General features: G+C 51.2%; 9 protein-coding genes across 9 annotated transcripts; 4 read left to right on the top strand and 5 right to left on the bottom strand.

Annotated features, from left to right (window-relative positions):
* Nucleotides 1-200: 200 nt before the first annotated feature.
* btgE (putative cell wall glucanase (Scw11)) lies at nucleotides 201-2433 on the bottom strand. Its single transcript, XM_073735424.1, has 2 exons — nucleotides 2035-2433; nucleotides 201-1978 (listed from the first exon to the last, which is right to left on the bottom strand). Exons 1-2 carry the CDS (start codon nucleotides 2213-2215, stop codon nucleotides 447-449), a joined length of 1713 nt encoding a protein of 570 aa, XP_073599876.1. The 5' UTR covers nucleotides 2216-2433; the 3' UTR covers nucleotides 201-446.
* A 3447-nt stretch (nucleotides 2434-5880) lies between these two features.
* On the bottom strand, nucleotides 5881-6476 carry BDW70DRAFT_128340 (uncharacterized protein). Its single transcript, XM_073735423.1, has one exon. It carries the CDS (start codon nucleotides 6360-6362, stop codon nucleotides 6111-6113), a length of 252 nt encoding a protein of 83 aa, XP_073599875.1. The 5' UTR covers nucleotides 6363-6476; the 3' UTR covers nucleotides 5881-6110.
* A 39-nt stretch (nucleotides 6477-6515) lies between these two features.
* On the top strand, nucleotides 6516-7755 carry BDW70DRAFT_128339 (uncharacterized protein). Its single transcript, XM_073735422.1, has 3 exons — nucleotides 6516-7138; nucleotides 7251-7325; nucleotides 7403-7755. The coding sequence occupies exons 1-3, from the start codon at nucleotides 7037-7039 to the stop codon at nucleotides 7412-7414; spliced, it is 189 nt and encodes a 62-aa protein (XP_073599874.1). The 5' UTR covers nucleotides 6516-7036; the 3' UTR covers nucleotides 7415-7755.
* Nucleotides 7756-7842: 87 nt separating this feature from the next.
* BDW70DRAFT_169471 (aegerolysin family protein) lies at nucleotides 7843-8545 on the bottom strand (the record flags this gene model as incomplete). The annotated part of the gene is made up of 3 exons (XM_073742692.1): nucleotides 7843-7872; nucleotides 8064-8379; nucleotides 8445-8545. 3 exons carry the CDS (start codon nucleotides 8543-8545, stop codon nucleotides 7843-7845), a joined length of 447 nt encoding a protein of 148 aa, XP_073599873.1.
* A 71-nt stretch (nucleotides 8546-8616) lies between these two features.
* On the bottom strand, nucleotides 8617-8927 carry BDW70DRAFT_128338 (uncharacterized protein). The gene has a single exon (XM_073735421.1). The coding sequence runs from the start codon at nucleotides 8846-8848 to the stop codon at nucleotides 8630-8632; it is 219 nt and encodes a 72-aa protein (XP_073599872.1). The 5' UTR covers nucleotides 8849-8927; the 3' UTR covers nucleotides 8617-8629.
* A 10-nt stretch (nucleotides 8928-8937) lies between these two features.
* chs3 (putative chitin synthase activator (Chs3)) lies at nucleotides 8938-11565 on the bottom strand. Its single transcript, XM_073744929.1, has 3 exons — nucleotides 9554-11565; nucleotides 9293-9505; nucleotides 8938-9240 (listed from the first exon to the last, which is right to left on the bottom strand). The coding sequence occupies exons 1-3, from the start codon at nucleotides 11418-11420 to the stop codon at nucleotides 9212-9214; spliced, it is 2109 nt and encodes a 702-aa protein (XP_073599871.1). The 5' UTR covers nucleotides 11421-11565; the 3' UTR covers nucleotides 8938-9211.
* Nucleotides 11566-11822: 257 nt separating this feature from the next.
* Nucleotides 11823-12962, top strand: BDW70DRAFT_81809 (uncharacterized protein). Its single transcript, XM_073744930.1, has 2 exons — nucleotides 11823-12676; nucleotides 12736-12962. The coding sequence occupies exon 1, from the start codon at nucleotides 11972-11974 to the stop codon at nucleotides 12581-12583; it is 612 nt and encodes a 203-aa protein (XP_073599870.1). The 5' UTR covers nucleotides 11823-11971; the 3' UTR covers nucleotides 12584-12676; nucleotides 12736-12962.
* Nucleotides 12963-15423: 2461 nt separating this feature from the next.
* Nucleotides 15424-19612, top strand: chsF (chitin synthase CHS3). Its single transcript, XM_073744928.1, has 4 exons — nucleotides 15424-15575; nucleotides 15728-18425; nucleotides 18478-19283; nucleotides 19341-19612. The coding sequence occupies exons 2-4, from the start codon at nucleotides 15733-15735 to the stop codon at nucleotides 19424-19426; spliced, it is 3585 nt and encodes a 1194-aa protein (XP_073599869.1). The 5' UTR covers nucleotides 15424-15575; nucleotides 15728-15732; the 3' UTR covers nucleotides 19427-19612.
* Nucleotides 19613-20934: 1322 nt separating this feature from the next.
* BDW70DRAFT_147357 (WD40 repeat domain-containing protein) lies at nucleotides 20935-23259 on the top strand (the record flags this gene model as incomplete). The annotated part of the gene is made up of 2 exons (XM_073738706.1): nucleotides 20935-21763; nucleotides 21815-23259. The coding sequence occupies 2 exons, from the start codon at nucleotides 20935-20937 to the stop codon at nucleotides 23257-23259; spliced, it is 2274 nt and encodes a 757-aa protein (XP_073599868.1).
* Nucleotides 23260-23332: the final 73 nt, after the last annotated feature.

Below are 23332 nucleotides of genomic sequence, written 5' to 3'. Positions count from 1 at the left end.
AGGTGGTGGATGCGGAAAGGCGCTTTCATGCCTAAGGTGCTAAGGTACTACTAAGGTGTATTCGGATGGTCACGTCGCCTGGCTACCATCTGGATGACCTGCTTTACTTTCGTGCGTATTATTTCGTTGCGCCTTCAAGAGACCATTCCTGAGGACGGTACGTTCAACACGAGTTTATACGTATAACAGCCAGCGAAGTGTTGTGAGATCGTAAGTCCGTTGAATTAGCATATACAGAGTAAGAACAAAGTAAACCGGCGGATGCAACCCAAAGTGAACCAATCGATATAGAAGACAAGAAGGTGATATATTCACTACAGGAGCATAAAGTATACGAAGAAATGGAGAATATGGTCCAACCGTGCTAAGCGCAACGACGGACGTAACAAGAAAACACGAAAGCCTGCATTCAAGATGCCGCGCAACTAGATGCCCAGGTTATCGACTTAAAATTGGTCGATGCATCCCCAGTGCTGCTCAACGTTGTATTTGTCGGTGGTAGCGAACTTAGACTTCCAGCCGTCATCGGCGTAGGAGAAGAAGACGGAAACATCGCCAACCTTCTCGACGAGGGACTTGATGGCAGTGGTTTGCTGGGACTGGCCGGGAATAGCCTTGCCGTTAGCACTACCGGAGTTGGGCCAACCGGTCTCGAGGTTGATGACGTCCTTGCCAGTGCAGACCTGCTTCAGATCCTTGATCTGGTTGCTGACGAGTGTACCGGCCTCAGCGGCGGTGAACTCGGGGTTGAAGAAGGGGTGAAGGTTCGCACCCAGGATATCAACGACAGGGCAGAGAGTAGCACCGTTAGCGAGCCAGACGTCGATAGGCTCAGCGGTGGTAACCTGGCCAGTGTAGCCGGCGGCAGAGAAAGCGCTGGCGGCCTCGGAGATGAAGCTGGCGAGCTGGGCAGCGGAGGCAATGTTGCTGGTGACGACTTCGTTACCGACAACAATGAGAGAGACAAGATCCCACTGGCCCCAGTTGGTAATGTCCTTGAACTGGGAACGAGCACCATCAAGACCGGTGGAGCCCTCGACGCTGACACCGATGATCATCTTGAGGCCGTGGGTGCTGCAAGCATCTCCGACATACTCAAGGGTGTGGCAGTCGGTTCCGTAGACACGAACGTGGGAGAATCCCTTCTGCTTGATAATGGCGACCTTGTCCAGAACATCGGACTTGCTCATGCAGCTTCCGTCGTTGTTGTAGGGGGTGAAGGTCATACCCATCTTGTTTCCGCTGGTACCGGTGGGGACGCTGGTGGCAGACGAGGTGGTGGTGGTGCTGCTGCTGGGAACAGCGGTGGTGGTTGAGACAGCGGTGGTGGTCGGAACAGCAGAGGTGGTGGGCAGGGCAGGGACGCTGGTGGGCACATTGCCGTTGGTGTAAGGGCAGACATAGACGTCCTCAGTGCGAGTCACGGTGATGGTGGTACCAGGGTTGGTGTAGGTGCCAGGGGTGACGGTTTCCGGGGTAGGGTAGACAACGACGGTGGAGGTAGGGACGTAGGTGGTGGTCGGGGCAATGGTGTAGGTACCAGCCGAGGGGCAGACGTAGGTAGTCGTCTCAATGACGCTGGTGACGGTGCTGCCAGTGGGCTTGACGGTGGCATAGGGGCAGGTGATGGTCGTGGCGGTCTCGACAATGGTGGTGACACCACCGTAGGTGTGGGTACCGCTGGGGAGCTCAGTGGTGGTAGCGCCGCAGACAGTGGTGGTGTCGGTGACGGTGATGGTGGTAGCAGGGATGGTGTAGGTACCAGTCTCCGAGTAGCTGGTCACGCCGGCGGTGGGAAGAGTGACCTCGGGGGTGGGAGAGGGAGTCTCAGAGGGAGTCTCAGAGGGAGTCTCAGAAGGAGTCTCGACCGGGGCGGCAGAGGAAGTCGCAGTGACCGTGACGGTGCTGTAGCTGGTAGAGTGAACAGTCTCGGTTGTCTCAGAGGTCACGGTGCTGGTAGGAACAGAGAGGGGGATAGCTGGAGGTTGTTAGCTCGTCCATCGCGACCATTCTGATAGAGACCAGGATTCTCACTTGTAGGCTCGCCCCAGTAGGTGATGACCTCGGTGGTGCAGCCGCACTCTTCCTCGGGAACAGCGGAAGAGGCGTGGAGGGCACGGTGGTGAAGACCCTCGTGAGCGTGGCGGCGCATGTGCATGTCCGCAACGGCGGTGCCGGCGAAGGCGGCCGCGGTGGCCAGGATAGCTCCCCTCATGGTGAATAGAAAGTAAACAAACGGTTATATATTCGAGTTGGTTTTGGGGGCGTATATATGTAAAATTGCAATGAATGCCCGCTGAAAGAGTGAAGCGGTGGTCAACAGCACGATTGCAAAAGAGTGACGGGGGGAGAAGAAGCCTCTGGACCGATGAAAATCAGAGAGCGCGATCACCGAGAGAAGAGAAAAGGCGAGAAGAAGAAGGGCAAGGCAGGAGAAAAGAGGGGGCAACAGGGAAATTAGAGCCAATTCATGACGGGGCTTGGGGAGCCGGCGAGGCTGGTGATTGGCGCGACGACGGTCTGGCCAGGATCAGAGAAGACTGAGGAGACTGATTGAGGCAAAAGGGGCATCCTGGGCGAAGAGGGCAGACTGCAGAGCCCAGCAGCCACTGCCAGCCAGCCAGCCAGCCAGCAGCGGAGGGGCCGATCTCATGAACGGAGTGGGGCGTGCGGAAATTATACCTCGTATCTTGGCCACTGACAGCGTGGTCCAGCTCGCGTGGCTTCCTCTTCGGGTAAGGTCTAAACACTCACTCCACTTCCTTCTTCTCAGTTCCCTCACTTCCCTTGCAGACAGTCCAGTCTCGATTTACAGAAAGTCCAGCAAAGTCCAGCCTGACTGTTGTTCCCTTGTATACTTGGACATCGCGAATTGGTTCAGCCTCCTCGTGGACGCCCAACGGCAAGGAAGTGTCCAGACTCCAGACCAACGTGTTACTCAGACTGACTGTTGAGGTGACACGTCTTAGAATTAGAGTTTCAAACTTACCATGTGAACTGAAATGCCGTTTCAGACCGAATCTGTCAGCTGGAGCAAGGCCGAGCTTTCGAACTGTTCCTGCCAGTCCGCCACCGGCAGTTTCTAACCGTTTGCTCCAGACATTCTCCAGATGTCTTTGATTTCTTCAGTTGCCCTGCCCACTTCCAGAGAGGTGACTGGGAGTCTGAGACATGGTTCCCACGTTGTCTCCAGCCAACAAAATAAACAGAAATCCAAATCTTGGGACAACCAACCATGCTGAAATTGTCCCAGCCCACTTTTAACCGATAATTGAGGGCTGCCACTGGTCAGCTCCTGCTGAGGGTCTGAGCGGTCGACCAATGATATTACTTTTGTGCCTGACTACTGTTACGCAATACACACCGCTGTACGGGAATCTCCCGTATCTTAGTCAGGGGGTTCTAACTCTCGATGACGGTTGCGATGGCTCAGCCTCGTATAGATGTCTGAGTAGATTGTTGAAAGTAAGACTGACCGTGCGCTTGGTACGCCTTTAGACAAAGCCACAAAGATTGAAAGTCTGTTCGAGGCTCAGGGGAATAATGAACGAGTAGCCGTGATCCAATGGAGATTGGAACGGACTGGTTATTATTGTCAATAATCCGGTCGATCGTCACCAATGATGGACAGAGAAGAGAATACAAAAGAATTGAGCGAAGATCCGTTTTTTCCTTCAACTCAGGGGCCCCGCTGCTATTCTTACTACTGGTGATGCTTGCAACCAGCATTTCTTTCCATTCTTTGGTTCGAAATGGTTCGAAGATACTACTCAAAGCACTCCGCGGAATCGTAGACCGCATGCGTGCCGGCATTGCCGAGACTGAATATAACCTCTCTCATCTCAACCGCTCCATTCTGGGGGGATTTTATGTCTTGGTCTTCACTAACGTCCAGAGTCGTCTATTTTCATAGAACCTTTCATAGTATTATCGGATTCATAGTATTCAGTATGCCATGGCAGATACATGCTCTCTTGACGCTGGTCGCTGTCTACCCGCCTTAGACCCCTTTCAGGGCTGATTGGGACACCCGTTCGCATTATCACAATTGTCGCTCCATAGCTCGAAGATCCCCAAGCCGGCCACGCATCCCAGTCGGTTACGGCAATGATCCGCAGATATGGCAGTCTCGACTCTCGAGCGAGATCAAGGTTGCATCCATTTCCTGTGTCAGTAAATGCTTGGCCAAAGCCTCTTTGACGCTAAGCAAGAAGATCACCGTATATAGTCTGAACGCTGAAGCTGGAAGCTGAGATGGGCCAGGTAGCTAGTCTGCCGAGCAGCGCTTGTTTCACTTCGGGGGCGCCCAAATTAGGAGCGCAATATGTCGATGCTTGAACGGTAATAGGGCACTAATTGTCTGACCATTTGGCGCCGTTAGTCCTGTCATCGGCTCCTGGGACCTTAGGGGAGAGCTATCTGGGAATATAGAGATAAGCCAGCCTTGAAATGTCGTACATTGCTATATTTTCGCCTTCGTGGGTCAGATCATGTCAGTAACTGAAGCCTGCACTCCCTCCACATTCAGGGACTCAGGAGAATCACCTAGAGTCGCTCGAAGAGCAGACGGCTGTGGGGACTTTTTCTCAAAGCCCCTTTCTATCACGGTTGATTCCGCCGCACGCTTTCCAGCTTTCGATAGTATGTTTGGGCTGCCCCAGAGTCCACAATCCAGGCTATAAAAATATTACATAACCTCAGAAGATAGCAACAACAATATCTTTCTATCACCCCCTTAATATAGGCAGAGACTGGGATGGTCCAGACTCGAGAGCAACTTTCCAGTCCGTCTATCTTGTTCGCTGACCGTGATATAGCAGCTCCGTTCTTCGAGTGTAGTAGAATGCAATGCTTTTTCTCGGAGAACAGGTCAAAGAGGCCGTACCGTCTCACTGCGCTGTATTGCCTATTTAGTTTAATGCATCATAGATGTTGAAACCGAGACCTCGACCGCGGGCTCTCGAGAGACGTAGCTTCGCTGCTTCAGTTATTGGAAGAAAAGTCCGGAGGCACTAACGGCCAGCAGACTAACTGGAGTATACATACTTCCCAGGCGACCGAGGGCGTCGTATTTAACATCTTCACTTGAATGCCGTCAACAGCGTCAAGGCTCATTCTCAAGATCTCTTCGCAGCCGTCATGCGAAGGTAGGTTAATCTCAGAATTTGGCCTCAGTGGTATGATGTTTCGTCATGCTACCTCCATGAAACGCAGGCCTCTAAGCGAAGCAAACAAGAAGCACTGACAGAGAACCGCATCGTATAACGAATAATCGGTTCTCCTTTTTGATCAAGCTGCAACAATGTCAAAACCAATAAGCAGGTGATATTAGGCGATGCTATTCAACTTGAAGAGGAACGAGCTGGTGGCTCACTGTGTGCGAGAAAGGGCTCGATTCCGCCTCCAGATCAGATGCCAGGCTTCAATCAACTCTTAATGCTCTGCATAGATGACACAGTAGAGCTCGTGACAGCATTGTTTTCCTTGGATTGCCTTCAAGGCTCGCCTTCATGTTATGGCAATGACAATCCTCAGACTGCTCCGTGCTCGCGTAGAAGAGTATGTAATCAAGGGACCCGTGAACCGAAAGGCTGCATTTTGCTTTATGATTCGGCCGTCACCTGCCTTCGTTGGAGATCATATGCACTCATCCTGGAAGCCGTTGACGCAGTGAGTGCTGATCTGGGGTACGAGATTGAGATCAGATACTAAAAGAGTCACGATTATGACCCGTTCTGAGGTCTATCTCGCATTCTTAATCCCCTTTACTCTCCCTATGGATAGCCGCTCGTTTGAATCAGCCCCGGACTCAGGCTGCAAGCAAGCACTCTCGTCTAAGGTTTTGACCGAGAAGGGAGGATGCAGTTTGTAATTCTGAAGTACGTTTGTATGTTGCAGAGCTACTACACTGTATACTGACTGCACTTATCCCACTAGACTCGGCTTGGAAGTATATGTCACAGCATCTTCACCAACGCAGCTCTTTAATATACCTAGACTTGCTAGCACTCATCCCGCTAGCAGTCGCCTCAATATGAGGTTAACCTACCTCCGCTTTCAACCATACCGCGCTCGCATCGTACAACCGCACATAAATTCAATGGGCCCTATCACCCATTAACAAGCTGTATGACTTCAATATGCCAAGATAAAACAGAGTGAAGCTCTCTGTTCTCTGCTATATGGCCAGCGTACCGACGGTGGATACTAAATGGCTTAGACTCCGCACCACAACCGCAAACATTAGTAGCCCAAAGGAGGGAGGTCGAGGAAGGAAAGCACGAACACAACAGGAGCAAGCGCTGCAAACCACCTAGTGAACAGCTGAAAGCGTAGTAATGCACCTGAAGAGGCCTTGTCATAGACTAGGTGCTGGCGATTATGCTAAACCTTTGACGGACAAACTCAAAATCGCATCAAAATATATAACGGGCGCCGGCCATATCGAATCATGCCTGGGGTAGCATTGATACTGCCACCTAATTTCTCAACAATGGCCTCCATAGTCTGTCAGTCGACCAGTCGTGCTGTAAAATCACCGCATCAGTCATCGTGAGATCGAGGCGTGGGTCGTGATTCATCCGGCGATCGCCCAAGCCCAGCAAGCGAGTAACAAATATAGAAACAGCTGCCACTACCTCCACTGCGTACTCTGTACTTGTATCATGTCTGCAGATCCGTCCTACCATCCCAGCCCTGATTCGCTTGCAGGGAACAACAATGCACGCAGCTGGAGCTGTCACACAGCATTTACAAGCCTCCTGAAAATCAGTCCCCACGCTGCGTTGCGTCATTCCATCATTCCAGGGCTTCCGCGTGCCGGTCTGACTTCTGAAGACTGAGAGCTGGGAGTTGAATCAAGGGATAGATGTTTGGGAAACTTAAAGATAACAACTTCCCCCTCCCTGTCGGAATTGAATTTGAGCCCAGTTTCGCCTCAACCTAAATCCAACGTCTCCTCTTCACTACGCTCTCCCTCTCTCTCCCTCGTCCTACAAGGCTACGATCAATCAAGTGATCCAGTCAAAACGATAAAATGCAACTCCTCAGTCTCGCCCTTCTTACCACCCTCCTTGCCTCCGCAGGAGTCACAACAGCTATGCCGTCCGAGTTCAAGACGCAGATTTCGTGTATTGGTGTACGTCCCTTCGCTCGTGTTATTTGTTTATCATGCCTTGTCGAAGTCGCTTTGCTTCGTCCCATGACCAAACCCTAATTGACCGGATGCTAATTGTTTCTCTCTGGTGAAGCTCAACAACCGCGCGTGCGATAACTCAACTATCAACCTTATGTGCTGCCCGCCGTTGACGTGCGGGAGTGACGCGGTATATCCCTTTCCCGTTTTTAGTGGCACGGTTGGTCATTTGATGGGTGGAAGCTAATGCCTTTGCTCGATGATCAGAGATGCCATTAGCTGGACTCGGTTAAGTCTTCCGACCGGACAATTAATGAAACCGACAAGCGCCGTGGTTGGCTTGCAGTAGGGCAAGGTACATAATACGTGTAAAGAGGGTGATCAAATGGATGTTATGGATATGGAAGGAGGGCATATTGCCGGGCATATGGCGGATGGCAAGTATATCCGCGGGATACTGCTGGTGGCTGGTGTGAAGTTGTAACTAGATGTGTGAGGAAAAGAAGCATAAGGACCTAATGACCAGTTTAGCAATGCGTGAAGAGTAGGTGATTGCTGAACTGAATTGTACTACTAGATGAAGAACATATGTATAACATGTATTCAATCTTTACTAAGAGCTGGACGGTGTGATTGTGTTTGGTCTGGATTAAACCTGGCTTAGAAAGGTCTGCGCGTTTGAGAGAAGAGATCATTGATAACCTTAGCTATAATGTAAAACCAGCCCCATCGTGATACTATACTTTCATAGGTATATACACAGCACAATGGGGAAAACAGCCAATCGTTAGATTCTCGCCTACTTCCCACCAACCCCCAAACCCCCTGACACAGGTACCTCCTCCGCCGCATCCACATCCACACTCTTCTCCCCGACCCCCGCGCCCTCAAAAACCCTCAGCCCGCCAAGCTCCTTCTCCCTGCGCACCTCCTCCTTCCGTGCTTCACTCACATCCACAAAGACATGGCCCAGCGGACCCCTCTCGCTACTCCACCCCGAGCACTCAACTCGATAGCCCTCATCCGGCTCCAGCACTTCAAAGTCATTCCAGCGCCGCTCGGCACGGTTATCCCAGTGCAGTTCGCATATCTTCTTGTCGCCGTCAAACAGATCAAGCCAGCCTTCACTGCCGCGGCGACCGGTGGCGCAAACCTCGCCGAGGCCTTCGGCGGGAATGGTCATTTTGTCAATAGCGGATTCTGTGAGCGGCTCTGCGGGGTTGTCCGGAGAGTGGAAGTCGCCACTGTGGGTTTATGTCATGTTAGTGAGGCTGAGATAGAATGAAGGTTGAAAAAGAGGAAGACAGACGGAGTAACTAGGGAGTCGCGGATCCTGATGTCACGGTCTTTGAGGCGGTCGCGAATGTGGATGGAGATCCATTGGCCGTCAAGGGGGTCTGCCGGTTCCATTTTGAATGAATTGAGCTTGTATGTGTTTCGTGTAGGTATTCAGTAACCTGCTATGATTGAGTGGGAGGGAAGGTCGGGGTGCGTTTATATGCTTCCTGCGGGGTATTGCATGCTGAATGGCGGAGACTCATGGATGGGCATCTGTTGGCTCTTCGAATGTGATGAAGTCATGATGAACCTTCGGTAAGGGAGTGGGTGTTTGATAGGTTGGGTAGTTTGGGTGATAGGACTGTCTCCAATGGTAGCGAGCAATGGAATCTGGAGAATGGAGGGAGGCGGAGAGAATGCGGGGAAAGCTGCCATGATGACGACTGCTATACCTGACAGCCAACAGCAGGCCTTTCTTACATCCAAGGATAATTCTAGGGAAGATCAAGATTTCAGCTGGTTGAACCCTTGAAAGGTGTGTACTATTTGTAAGGTGGTAATCGCACAGAAGAGGAGATATCAAATCGAACTATGTGCAGAGGATATGTTCGCCTGGTAAAAATAAACATGGTCCGTATGCCCTCCCAAATGCGGTCAAACAAATCCATGCATAGCAACTCGCTGCAGTAAGATAAGAGTACCAATGCCCGTGCATGTGCAAGTCGTGTGTATTATGTATTAACCATCGCGGACTTGTCGCTTGTGTCCGCTGTGTATATTGCTAATGTCATGGCAGGCTTAGAAAATACCGAATCTTTTCTTGCCATCTGGATCATCATCAATTAGAATCAGTAGTATAAGTCAAATCTGGAGACGTACCATTTTTGCGCTTCTTCCCGTTGGCATCCGCAGCGGCCTGCGCTGGGTTGACACCATCCGCCGCAGCTCGAATTGCTGCGATCCGGTGCACCGCTCTGGTATCTCCCTGGTCGGCCGCTTTGACGTACCAGACGTTGGCCTCCAAGGGATCACGTCGACATCCAATGCCCATCTCCGTGAAGTATCCTACAGCATATTGTGCTTTTGCAAGACCTGCTTTACGTTAGCTGGAATTACTATCAAAAGGGTCAGGCAACTCACCGAGCTCAGCAGCCTGCTTGGCCCATTCGTACGCCTCGTTCTCGTCCTTTTCCATTACAGGCTCTGCACCGACCAAGTACCAAGCGCACAGCGCCATCATTGCAAGTGGATGACCGCCTTGCGCAGCTCCAGTATAAAAGTGAATGCTCAGGGCGGGATCCTTCGGGCAATTCAGCTTTCCGTGCTCATAGGCATCCCCAAGACGGTAACAGGCCTCTACATGACCCAGATCAGCCGACTTGGTGAAGAGCTGAGCGGCATAAGAAGGATCGACAAAGACATCATCTCCGTAACCGGTTTCGTGAAGGAGTCCAAGCTCGTAGGGCGCCGAGTTGTACTGAGCATCGGATGATTCCGCCGCTCGCTTTAACCACTTGATACCTTCTCGATAGCGCTTGCCTAATCCCATGTCTCCTGCAAGACAGGCCTTGGCCATTCGGAGCATAGCACCTGGGTGATTTTTCGAGGCTGCCTGACGATAGAACTGTTGGGCTCTGGAAGCCTCGACCCTAGTTCCCCATCCAAATTCATAACATAAAGCAGTTCGGTAGCATGCTTCGACATGGCCATGCTTGCTCGCGGCTACGAAAAGCGGGAAGGCGCGGTCGTAATCCTCTTTCCCTTTACTGAACAAGCCCGAGGCATAGCCGTCCGCAAGGTAGTACTGAGCAAAAGGATAACTGCGGTTGGCTAGTCCTTGCAAAATCGATTTGGCCTCTTTCAAGAGGTGGGAGCGAGTAATGTCGTTGGAAGTTTTTCCTTTCTCCGCCGAAATTGACGGCTTGCCGCCTTCCAATACATCGTCCGGCATTTCTAGCATGGCGTTGACCATGAAAACGGCGAATTCATACTGAACGGCAGGATCATCCGTCTTCTTCACATTCGCCAGATACATATCAAAGGTCTGCTTATGGCTCAGCAAAGATGCATTGTTTCCCACAGAAGATCGAAGATGAGAATTGCCCAGATGAACCGGAGCGGGACCTGGCTGAGGGTAGGGGGTGTTAAGGAGATCAACGAAGGAGAGCGGTCGAACGTCGGGAGAGCTGGAGTTTCTAGATGAAGTACGAGGTTTGAGGTAGGGTGATGCCTGGGGAGACGCATTGTCTGACGCAAAAGAATATGCCGAGCGTGGGCGCTGTGGCCGTTTGGCAGTGAGGTGAGTATTGGTTCCTGGCGTGTTCTCCGCTAGCCCTAAGGCAGGAGTGGACCGAACAGCTGGCTGGGAGGCCAGGTACGGGCGATGATGATAGTGCAAAGGCTCAATGTTCTCAGAGGCATGCGCCATGCTGTCTAGGCTACCGCGTGAAGAGGTGTTCTGGCTACCGGATGGGCCATCGCGATCGAAAGATGACCCGCTATCCTTACCAAGGATATGAGGCTCATCATGCGGCTGAGGTTCTACAGCAAATGATGAAATACTGCTGGCAGGGGTGTGTCGATAGGCCATGTTCCCGGACGAAGGAATGACTCCGACTGACTCCTTTCGCGGGGGATACCCTCCATTCTTTGTGGGGTTGTCTTCGAGCGTCAGGTTGGAAAAAGCGGTATTCGGCACGTGTGATGTAAAGGAATTGTCATGTACGTTCCTAGCTGTCGGACTCTGCGTTTCAGACTGCTCGATCTGGCCGTTTACACTGACCGAGGGCACCGGCGGGCGCTGGGTCTCTTGTGCAACCTGCGCTCGCGGCGCTTCCGGTAGCGGTTTCCGTGCAACTGGAGACGTCGGCGGGTAGTTTGGATACCGTGGCGTGGATTGAGGCTCGCGATGTGACGGAGAATGCGGGGGTGAAGACGGATGGTATACGGGGGGAGGAGACGGAAGAGGATGAGGATGAGGATAGGTGCTGGCTACAGGGCTTGCCATTGTCGCGCAGTTGAAGATGCACGCCACCGATTCTGGAGTAAGATGTGGCCGAGATTCAAATCTCGCTGTCTAGCGAGAGACCTGGGTGGATGCAGGTGGTACGAAACGAGAGATGCCTATGATTCGGACATGGAGGGAGTTGTAGGACGAGGGCTGGCGCGGTTGAAGAGGCCTTAGAGCGACCGAGCGACCGAGCGGGCGAGTCCAGCGTGTGAGAGCGTGAGCTGTTCAGTCGACGAGGAACGTGGAAGAGCGAAAGGTTGATCGTCGGGGAGCTTATAAGACGGGCGATGATCGGTAGAGGAATCGCGGGCCCACCAACGAGCGACAAAGACAGGGACTCTATTGAGATGTCAGAAACGAACGGCGAATATACGACTACTTGGGGCGAGACACTCATACCGCAAAGCACAAAGGCAGGCAATAACAATAAACGAAGGTATGCAACAGAGAGGGAGACAGAAGAAAAAGAAAAGCTGCAGTGCCAGGCAGAACAGAGAAAGAACAGGCGCAGAGGGGCGGGGGAGAACGATGTGGATGAATTGGATGAAATGGACGGTAGAAGATGGGCCAATAATTGCCCAGCTGAGCAGCGGCTACGCCAAGCGTTCGGATTGCGGTACAGGACTGGGACGAAGATGTTCTGCTGGGCAGCTGAGTTGGGAGTGTATGTATTCTGGGTTACAGAATTCCTTCTGCCTTTCAGTGTTCTAAGACCTCTATTCCGATCATTCGTCGTAATTGTCGTACCCAGGACACTGCAAACAAAAATAAGACCTGTACCAAGAATGACTCGGCTGACCAGGAGAAACAATTCCAATCGGTTTCATTTAAATACAGTACAATACCCCGTCTCCAGATCCCCGCTGCATTCGTGGAATTCCCTGCGCTGGACATGCATGGGATTTCTGCAAAGAAAACCAGAACCATCCCAAATCTTCCGTAATCGTTGCAGGAATCAGATCTTGACAGCCGCAAGTCTTCCTGGGAACCAGTTGAGCCCAATTATACGAGAATACACCGTTCTGTGTCCATCCACCGAACAGACCACCGTACAGTGGGACTGGGCATCACGCCCAGTGTTGCCCACCGAGTCACCGGCACAGGAGTCCCTTCGTGTACTCCCGAGTCCCGTATATTCCCCACCTTCCTCAACTGCGTGAGGCTGAAAGTGACCTCAGATCACATCAACCTGGCAGAAAATGGCATGGTTGCTGCAGTACCTCTAGCCGAGGCGAAGGCCTATGGCCGCGAGCGTAAGAATCCAAAAATTCAGAAACGCTGAAAAGGCTGGAATGGCTGAAATGGCTGAAAGACGCGAAAGGCGCAAAGGCGCTTTGACGACCTTTCTACTCCTTATTGGCGGGGGCTTGTCTTTGTAGCTTTGTGAGGTTCAGTCTCGTATTAATATTAGATCAGTGGGCTGAAATGTCAATGGCCACTTGATCCGTCCTAAAATGTCACGGATGAGGTGAGGTCTTACTTCTGGCTCTCCAGAGTACTCAGATGGTTGTCTTAGACCATTCGTGGTTAAGACTGGCCTTATGCAAGCTGGTTCTAATTATAACGACATGGCCACAGCCAACGCATCGACGGGTTCTCCAGAGTTCGCCAGACAAGAGTTCACTTTCTGCAGAATAGATACTTAGGCATATGCCTAGGTAGATACCCTGGCAGATACTTAGGCAGAGCAGTTATTACAGTAATAGGGTTGATGACGATTTCTTAGAATTAGAAACTTGTCGAAAGCGCCAGAAATGGTGCAGCGAGTCAGGGTCAGCCACATCTTCGGGCGCTCTTAGTCGGTCAGCTATATATATCTTTCGAGGTTCGGCAATGGGCGGTTGTGGAGTGTGTCGACATTATAGCAATTGGTGTCGGATGGGACGTCCATCGTGGTTAGTAGTCGGAGGCCGGAAGACCTGATAGCCGGGGCTTTTTTTTGGTACTACGTGCACTACACGAAGTAGTACGCAGACTAATTCCAGTACTTCGCGTGTTGTGGGTTTTCCTGATGTCATGAGAATGGTAGATCATATGTATCCCAAGGGAATATATGTTAAGATATACAGTAATTCTTGAGGATGCACTCCCTACTCGGGGACCCCGATCTGACTTCAAGCTGACTTCAATATTTCTGATGATTGGCAATACACTACCTGTAATGAAATATGGATATCATCGATAGAATGGGGAAACTCGGAGAGTTTTCGCTGGATCTCAAAACCCTGAATCTGGTTCTGAAATCGATAGACTGTGGCGCAACGGCGAGAAATGGTCAATGGTGAGTACCTTAAGGGGGCAACGAGCGACAGGGGCTTCGAGTGTGACCTTGGCTTAGATTTAAGGGTAGAATGTTTTGGATAGAATTATAGTACTTGAGTGATGAGACCTGCCGCTAGGGGCTAGCAAAAAAAAAAAGAGCAAAAAAAAAAGAGAGGGAAAAAGCCCGAAGACTGGTGTTCCTAAATTGCTAAATTGCACGAACCAGTAACCCCTTTCTGCTGGGACCTGGGTCGTGCCGTTATGTCCACTTTAGCGATTGACTACAATTCAGATCAGGTGGGGGCGATGAAGCTCTTGTATCGATGATGCTTAAGTAATTTGATTAGGTTGCCCGTGCCGGGTATTAGGTGCTTTCTCGGCCAGTCAGGTTGGGCTCGAATATGAATTCTGTACAGGATATACAACGCATCACCAGCGGCGATGGAACGTTAGAGCATGCATAGAGGGCATTATTATTATGTATAGATTGCCAGGCACAATTTTCCAGTGCACCGGCCTTCTTCAGCAAAGCAGCCTCTAGCGGGCGGTAGTCTGCGATTCGATTGGCTACAATCTCCAGTGTAGTATCCGAAAATAGTGTCAGAGTCTTGGAAATAGCTACTTTGAGTACATTAGAACACTACCTATAATTCGAGTTTTCCGGTCTCGTCTGGACCCAGTGCGAGTGCTCGCAACTGCAAGTTTAAGGATATTCAGAACCAGGGATACTTGAGATACCAGTTCCTCGACAGTTGATCCGAAAACCCCTGCAAGTCAAGGATCAAGAAGGCAGCTGGCGAGTGAAAATCAAGCCGAGATGGATCAGGTGACTTCTACGAGCTAAGCTATTCCAAGAAAGGATGATTAAAAGGACCAATGAGATCTTTGGAGACTAACTGACGGGTGGAGCCCTATTTTTAGCGGCAGCCATGCGCCAGACCCTATGCGGTTGATCTGATCAGACTGGTCTGGAAACCCCGATTGCCCCTAGCGACAGCACGGTGCCTGGGGAATTGACCCTGTTTATTTCTCAGATCGCGATGAATCGCTCTTCTGGCTTGATAGTCTGTCTAATAGAGAGTATTCTTATTCCACCCTATCACTACTCTGTCAGTACCTGACTTGAGACGATTGTTATGTTGTGAAATTCTAGGGCGTAGGTCAGACGCTGTCAGTGCAACTGAGAGTAGGTATCGGGGGCATTGCTGAAATGAATAAGCAGATGGAACCGGAGTTATAGATTTATTAAAACAATCAATAAACAAGCACTCCAAGTACCTCGTAGCAGCAGTCGTATCAAGAACGATTCTCTTTTTATCGACCGGTTTTCAGGCTGGATAGTGTTGGGTTACTCTCGGAGTCCAGAGTAACAGTAAGTTCAAAGCGAGACAGGCTAAGACTTGCCGCTTCTTTTACCATCTGGGCCTCAGGGACTGGCGTGACCTCCCGCATCCATGTTAGGTTGTCGCTGTCCCGCTGATTCTCCCCTTGACTATCCTACCCTTCGATCTTTCTCCATCCAATACTCCTTTCGCTTCGCCTCTTCACCTGTTTTAGGCTTGTCTAATCTGTTACCGTGACGAGCGCCGTTCTCAATCTTTTCCGACTTATCAAAGTATTCGCTCGCTTTTTGTTTACCGCAGCCTTTCCGCAGTCCTGCTTGTGATTCCTGTTGCCGACCGTCGTTTTGAGCGCCTGAGCATTTTTGCCCTCAACCTACTGTTAGAAGATCGCATTAATCTATTTAATTCCGATTACGGTACCATTCTCGATTTCGGACGACCATCGAAACCCCGCGCGAACATTCGGTGCCCACATTCCTTGGGAGGGTTCATCAGCATTCATTCTAGAACGTCGCTCACGTTTCGCTATCGCCTATGCTAATCTAAGGTCAGTCGGCTGAGATCTGGCGGTCATGAGAAAGCTCGCTTCGGAACTCCAGTTAATGGAGGGGTGAAGGATAGGCTTTCAGCTTGTTCCCCGGAGGAGTTCATTCCACCTCGCTTGAATTTAGTCGCTGACCATATTCGCCTATTGAATAGCTACCATGTCTTTGCCTCAGCGGCCGGGGAAGATTTCCCCGCGAAGAGAAGAACCGTCGGCCTTCCGAGAGCCTTCGCGCAGACGACGGCGCGAATCTGACAGTCTAAGCAACAATGACCCCACGAGTCCACGGCATCACAGACATCACCGTTCGCATAGTTCACGACACCAACATGATATAGACGAGGAGCGGGCTGAAGAGGGTGGGATAAGGCGAAAGAGGAGTTTGGTTAAGCCAGAAAGAGGTCGCATTGATCCAAGTCACCCGAATTACCTTTACCACCAAAAAACCCAAAACATGCCCACATACAATCCGATGACAGGTAACGAACCGTTGATTCACGAAGAGGGAGAAGCGGAGACAACCAGTACACCGAGTATGGATTCAAAGCGCAAGGATGCCCTGTACGGTGCACATGGGAATGTCAACAAGCCTATGGAGCGGGTCCCGACAAGACACCGATCGAAGAAGAGGAAGGGCTCCAGAAAAATCTCTAAACGCGAGGCGGCGGCGGAGAAGAGAAGGCGAAAAGCCATGGAGCAGGTGCGACCTCCCAGCTTATGGACAACATACTGCTCAGTGATCACATTTTGGGCGCCCGACTTCATCTTGAAGTGCTTCGGGATGCCGCAAAAAGCCCAACGAAGCGCGTGGCGGGAGAAGATCGGTCTCATCAGTATAATCCTTATGATCGCGGCATTTGTCGGTTTCCTCACGTTCGGTTTCACGGCTACTGTATGCGGATCTCCTCCAACACGATTGAAAATCAATGAGATCGGCAGTGGGTACATGATATTCCACGGACAAGCATATGATCTGACCAAGTCGACGCATCCTGCGGCCGCGGGTATACCGGACATGACCAATGTCCTTTATGACCTGCCGCACAAGTATGGAGGCCAAGATGGAAGCTTTTTCTTCCAGGAGGTAAACGGAGCTTGCAAGGGATTAATCACCCGGACCGAAAATTCTGATATTCCAACTAATTCCAATGGTGACCTTGCCTGGTATTTCCCATGCCATGCTTTCAATCAGGATGGCTCATCCGAGCCCAACACGACAGTCTCTTATTACAATGGCTGGGCTTGCCATACATCTGGGTCAGCCCGTAAGTCTTTTTACAGCTTGAAAAACTCGGGTGACGTCTATTTCACCTGGGAAGATACAAAGAACACAAGCCGGAAACTTGCAGTCTACTCTGGGAATGTGCTTGATCTAAACCTTCTGAACTGGTTCGACGACACCCAAGTGAATTACCCAACAAAATTCAAGGACCTTCGCGATAATGATGATATACGCGGTGTTGATCTCACATACTACTTCCAAACCGGCGAGGACAAGCAAATTGGCAAGTGCTTATCTCAGATAATCAAGGTTGGGAGTATCGACACCGACACAGTGGGCTGCATCGCCTCCCAGGTTGTTTTGTATGTGTCTCTGATCTTCATCCTGTCCATCGTCATCGTCAAGTTTGCCTTTGCGCTTCTTTTCCAGTGGTTTCTCGCTCCAAGATTTGCGGCACAGAAGACTAGCATGGGCGCGGTCGACTCGAAGGCTCGGAATCAACAAATCGAGGATTGGTCGAATGACATCTACCGACCTGGTCCTCGTCTTGCGGACCCCGTTCCAGGTGATCGGATGAGCAAAAGGGCCAGTTTCCTACCGACCACCTCGCGCTTCTCTAGCCCGTATACAGTGAGCAACGGAGGAAAGCAGAAACCCCAGTGGGTAACCATGGCAAGCCAGAATTCTACCACTCGTTTGGTTCCCCCTGCCAGCGGCACTACTCCGTCCATATACAGGCAGAGCCACAACGGTAGCGGCAACGTGAGCGTGGATAACTCACGGTTTAACCCGTCTGCTAGCAGAACAAGCTTGGTTCAAGATTCACGTTATTCGACTGTTATACCGGACTCCGAGGGCATCGGGTCGGCTGGCTACGTACATGAACTTGTTGTCCCCCAACCGCCCCCTGACTGGCAGCCCTATGGCTTTCCTCTGGCCCATGCAATGTGCTTGGTTACCTGCTATTCGGAGGGTGAAGAAGGTATTCGCACGACCCTGGATTCTATTGCGTTAACGGACTACCCGAACAGCCATAAATCCATAGTCGTGATTTGTGACGGTATCATCAAGGGTAAAGGTGAGGAGTTTTCCACACCCGATATTGTCCTCCGCATGATGCGGGATCCTATCATTCCTCCGGAAGAAGTCGAGGCATTTTCTTATGTAGCTGTCGCTACCGGTTCCAAGCGCCATAACATGGCCAAGGTCTATGCCGGATTCTACGACTACGGAGAACACTCCATCATCCCTGTCGAGAAGCAGCAGCGCGTTCCGATGATGATCATTGTGAAATGTGGCACGCCGGCAGAAGCAACTGCTGCAAAGCCCGGGAACAGAGGAAAGAGAGACAGTCAAATTATTCTCATGTCGTTCTTGCAGAAGGTCATGTTTGACGAGAGAATGACCGAGCTAGAGTATGAAATGTTCAACGGGCTCTTGCACGTAACTGGTATTCCACCAGATTTCTATGAGGTTGTGCTCATGGTCGACGCGGATACCAAAGTTTTCCCGGACAGTTTGACGCATATGATATCTGCAATGGTCAAGGACCCCGAGGTGATGGGCCTTTGTGGTGAGACAAAGATTGCAAACAAGACCGATAGCTGGGTGACCATGATCCAAGTCTTTGAGTGCGTACTTGTCCTCCTCAACATGTCCAGTCGGGCGCTAATAGTGTTACAGGTACTTTGTTTCTCACCACCAATCGAAAGCATTCGAATCGGTGTTCGGTGGTGTTACCTGTCTTCCAGGGTGTTTCTCGATGTATCGAATCAAAGCGCCTAAGGGTGGCCAGAACTACTGGGTGCCGATTCTTGCGAACCCTGATATCGTCGAACATTACTCGGAAAACGTGGTGGACACCTTGCATAAGAAGAACTTGCTGCTTCTGGGTGAGGATCGATATCTGTCAACTCTCATGCTTCGGACGTTCCCCAAGCGCAAGCAAATATTCGTTCCTCAGGCTGTTTGTAAAACAGTAGTGCCGGACAAGTTCATGGTGCTCCTATCCCAACGACGTCGCTGGATCAACAGTACAGTCCACAACCTCATGGAGCTGGTCTTGGTTCGAGACCTGTGCGGTACGTTCTGCTTCAGCATGCAGTTCGTGATCTTCGTTGAGCTGGTCGGAACTGTCGTTCTTCCCGCCGCCATTTCCTTCACCATCTACGTCGTTGTTTCTTCGATCGTCAAACAGCCTGTCCAAATCATCCCACTGGTCTTGCTCGCCCTTATTCTCGGACTTCCTGGAGTTCTGGTCGTTGTGACGGCTCACCGACTAGTCTATGTCTTGTGGATGCTTGTATACCTCATTTCGCTGCCGATCTGGAACTTTGTTCTCCCTACGTATGCATACTGGAAATTCGACGACTTCAGTTGGGGCGATACTCGAAAGACCGCTGGTGAGAAGGACAAGGGCCACGAGGACGGCGAGGGAGAATTCGACAGCAGTAAGATCACGATGAAGAGATGGCGCGACTTTGAGAAAGGTATGTCTATGCTCACTGTGTGACGTGGAGGCGCGGACTGCTAACGATATCTACTAGATCGTCGCTTAAGAATGCAGGCTGGGTGGCAGCTGCCGGTCGGTGGGCATCCGCCAATGCCATATGAACCGTATCCGGAATACTAGTATCCGCGACCTACCTCTTGCATTCCCTTCATGTCATGAAATATTGTATATTGCGATTTGATTTCTTTCTGGATATAGCTAGGTAGTGTTCATTGTGTCTATAGTATAGTGGCCTTTAAAAGCGGGATCCCATGTTAACTTCGGGATTCTGTGAAACATAATACCAAAGCCTCATGCTTAACTCGATGTATATTTTGTCTTTATCAAAAGAGTATCAAAAGAGTACCAAAAGAGTACCTGACTATTGTCGAGATACTCGATAGTTATGCATGGTCCCCACGTCTTGCATGTACCTTTTCTAGAAGACCTTGCCACAGCGACGATCGCTAGCGCCAGGGTTGGGCTGCAGTCAGATTTGCCAATGACGAGCGAAGAGGCTTAAGCGTTCTAATTATTTATTTCTTGCAGGTTGTAATTCATGTAAATCATGACTTACCTTAGAGGATGAGGACTTATCGTCGAGCACTCTAGAGTATTTCTGCTCACACTCTGCAAGGAGACTGTGGTGTGGTCTGACTAAGACCGTCGGGCCCAAGTTCAACGAGGCGACCTCAGCTCGCCTTCTCCAACTCCACGATCTTCCTATTCCCTTCTCAGACTGGCTGGCATATCAGCGACTGCTGCGTGTGACCCCTTGAGACGCACGTTGTCCTCGCCGTGCAGTAGTATTTTATCCGTATCGGTCCCTCATTCTTCCAGGTGGCCTGCTGCTCCCCTCCTGCACTCTGAGCGCTGCTAGCAGTAGCTGGGCGTTGTCAGATTATTCTGTACTATCTCGTCGACACTGACAGTGCAGTGACTCCTCTTTTTTGTTCAGTGCGGTACATCACCATTTACTCCGCTTTTCTGCACCCGTCTGACACCCCAGGCTGCGCCTCAGTCTCACATCTCACGTACATCATTCCAACCCCTCGTCGCGGTCATCCCACAATTATTGGAGTCAGCCCCGTCGATCCAAATCCAGTCGCAAAATCGCCAGCTTGTGCAGTCTTCAACAGAATCTATCTCAACCTTCATTGTTGCTCGACCCTACGGAGTAGTGTGGGGGTGGTAATGGAAGACAGGCTGCGGGGTGGACAACGGTTGTTGCATGACCAAGATCCCTGATCCCAAACGAGGCAACGTGGACGACCCTCGGTGCCAATCACGCCTTGTCTCCTGCCCAGCTCGTGTACCCTTTTCCTGCCTTATCATTCGGACGCCACCTCGCTTCTCGCTTTCCCCGCGGATTGTGCTAGGCTTCGAGGTAGTTTATTCCTTTTGTCGGCAGCAGCCAAGCACTGCGCTCGGCGGCCGGAATGCCTAGTCAGGGTGAGCGTGAGCCTTCTTTTCTGCCTTCTACGTCCGCATCCCACCTTTTGTCACTGTCACCTTCCAGGCATTCGGACCAACATTCGCACGATCAAACGACGTCATTAGCAGATTCGTCACCATGCGATACGCCGGGTTTGCCGCGTGAGTCTGAAGTCTTGTCATTCGGGGATTCTTCGCGGTTTCAGTCCCAAGACATGGCGCCGATCGATGATGCGCATCCTGCGGGCGCCCATGCGGCCAACCTGCCAGAGCAGCGGTTAGAGCGGCCTGTGGATGGGTTGGATCCCATCGCGACCTCTCTTCAAGACGCCTATTCCGATGAGGCGCTCTCCGCTTTCATGTCGGTACCTCATTATCCCGAGGCAACCAGTCACAGGACGAGCATTTCAGTGTCCGAAATCGTTAATGCGGTTATTGAACCAGGAGACTTCTTTCGTCGCCAGAGCACATCTAGCCAGAGAATCTCAGGATCCCAGATATCTCCGCCAATGGAACTGTACATGTCCGACTCGGAGATGACCGATGCACTGTCGGAGGTGGGCGGGGTGCCTCTGGACGAACATCACATAGAACAAATGAGGATGGCCGAGTTTGCGAGTCGGTTCGTCCATGAGGCGATTGCTCAGAACAACCACGCCGCAGTATCAGAAACAACCGAAGAAGCCAGCGCAACGGATTCGGTAATGCAATACGAGCTTCATACGTCTGGGCAAGAGCCAATATCATTCGCAATGGCGGAGGACGATGATGACACGCGGAAGTTCTACCTGGACCATGGCGATGATGACTACGAGGCCAATTCCCAGCCTTCCTCTAACGATGACGGCCACTCGCATGTTTCAAACGTCGATTTGGACGATTTTTATCGACCGCCGGGTTACACGTACGGCTCCCAAATGTCTGGATTCGACCCTGCTTCCAGCCATGAGGAGCATACCAACTTCTTTTCCGACGCCGAGGACGCAAATACTGACCCAGCCGCGGACCCTCACTTTGCAGAGTCCGTCATACATCATGGAACCAGTGAGTATCCAACATGTTCGTGTCTCAGTCTGATTGCTAATCTGGCGACAGCCCAAGAGAGAAACTATGATATTGACCAGTTTATTTCGCAATGGCTCTACCAATCGTCTACTGCGTCGATACCAATGCTGTCGCTTTCGCCACAGACATTTCCTCAGAGTACTCTATCCAACATCATGCGGTGGCAGCCACCGGCGAAAATCACTCGACCGAGCGGTTATACTGGAGACTTCTACGACATCCAACAGATCCCCTGGTGGGAGAGGTTGCGGGTGAGGCGAGCTGATGCGCGCCAGTTGCGTGACCAGACGTATGAATCGTACCAAAATCTTCCACAGTACAGCCGGCGACGGACAGGGACTAGGCTGCCTGAGGAAGAGTTTTATTTTCAGGGAAAATCGATGTACACGGCTCACAAAGCCACGATCGAACATTTCCAGCTCCGCAATTTGATGTCCGTTCCCGCGTACAACACTGTACATTTTGCGCACGAATCCAAGTTGTATTCGTGGGTTCCGGCGTATGACGACTTGCAATGTCTGATCGACCTGTCCGTACCTAATACTGAATCCGGTTTTCAGGGCCCGGTCAAGATTTCGACGATGAAAACGGCTGTAGGTGTATCTATTGCCGGCGGCTTCTTCGGAGAATATGCCGTGCGGGCTATGGGTACTGAAACCAAGGGAGTGGAAGGATACGTTACAAAAGACCCCAACGGAATCACCAACCACATCGATATCATCCCAAGTCGCACGAATCGGTCGCCAATCGGGATTTTTGCTTCGAATGATCGCCATGTGCGGACACTAGATTGCGAAACTAATACCTTTCTTACTGATCATGAACTCACACACGCAGTCAACTGTACATCCACCTCACCCGATGGTCGGCTCCGTATTGTCGTCGGCGACTCCCCCGATGCCTGGGTCGTTGAAGCGGAGACAGGCCGACCGGTTTACCCTCTGCGTGGTCACAGTGATTTCGGCTTCGCCTGCGCCTGGTCCCCAGATATGATGCAGGTCGCCACTAGCAATCAAGACAAGTCAGCGATAATTTGGGATGCACGGACATGGCGCATGCTGGAGAAGATCGAGTCCGACGTAGCAGGCTACCGGTCTCTACGATTCTCTCCAGTTGGCGGAGGTCCACGCACCCTGCTGCTCTGCGAACCAGCGGACCGGATAGTGATTGTTAATGCACAAACATACCGATCGCGCCAGGTCCACGACTTTTTTGGTGAAGTTGGAGGAGCAGACTACTCGCCTGATGGAAGCACAATATGGGCAGCCAACACGGACGAGCGGTTTGGTGGGTTTATGGAGTACGATCGGCGGCAGTGGGGACAGCAGTATGGCTTGCAGCAGTCACCGAATGAATGGGTCAAGGAGGCAGATCTTGACGAAGATGAGCGCTGTATACTCAGCGAACGAGAACGACAGTCGAGGCACTTGTGGAATTTATGCGACGAGGGGCACGAGGAGTTGCTGCTGTGCTAGCCACCAAACCTTCTCTTTTGTTGTATGTTATATTACGTTGGTTTATGCCGGTTGTTTGGGTTGCAGCATTTCA

The sequence above is a fragment of the Aspergillus foveolatus genome (assembly GCF_047715535.1).
Source record: "Aspergillus foveolatus strain CBS 279.81 unplaced genomic scaffold BDW70scaffold_4, whole genome shotgun sequence".
Lineage (NCBI taxonomy): Eukaryota > Fungi > Ascomycota > Eurotiomycetes > Eurotiales > Aspergillaceae > Aspergillus > Aspergillus foveolatus.
This window is presented reverse-complemented; position numbering and strand designations above follow the sequence as displayed.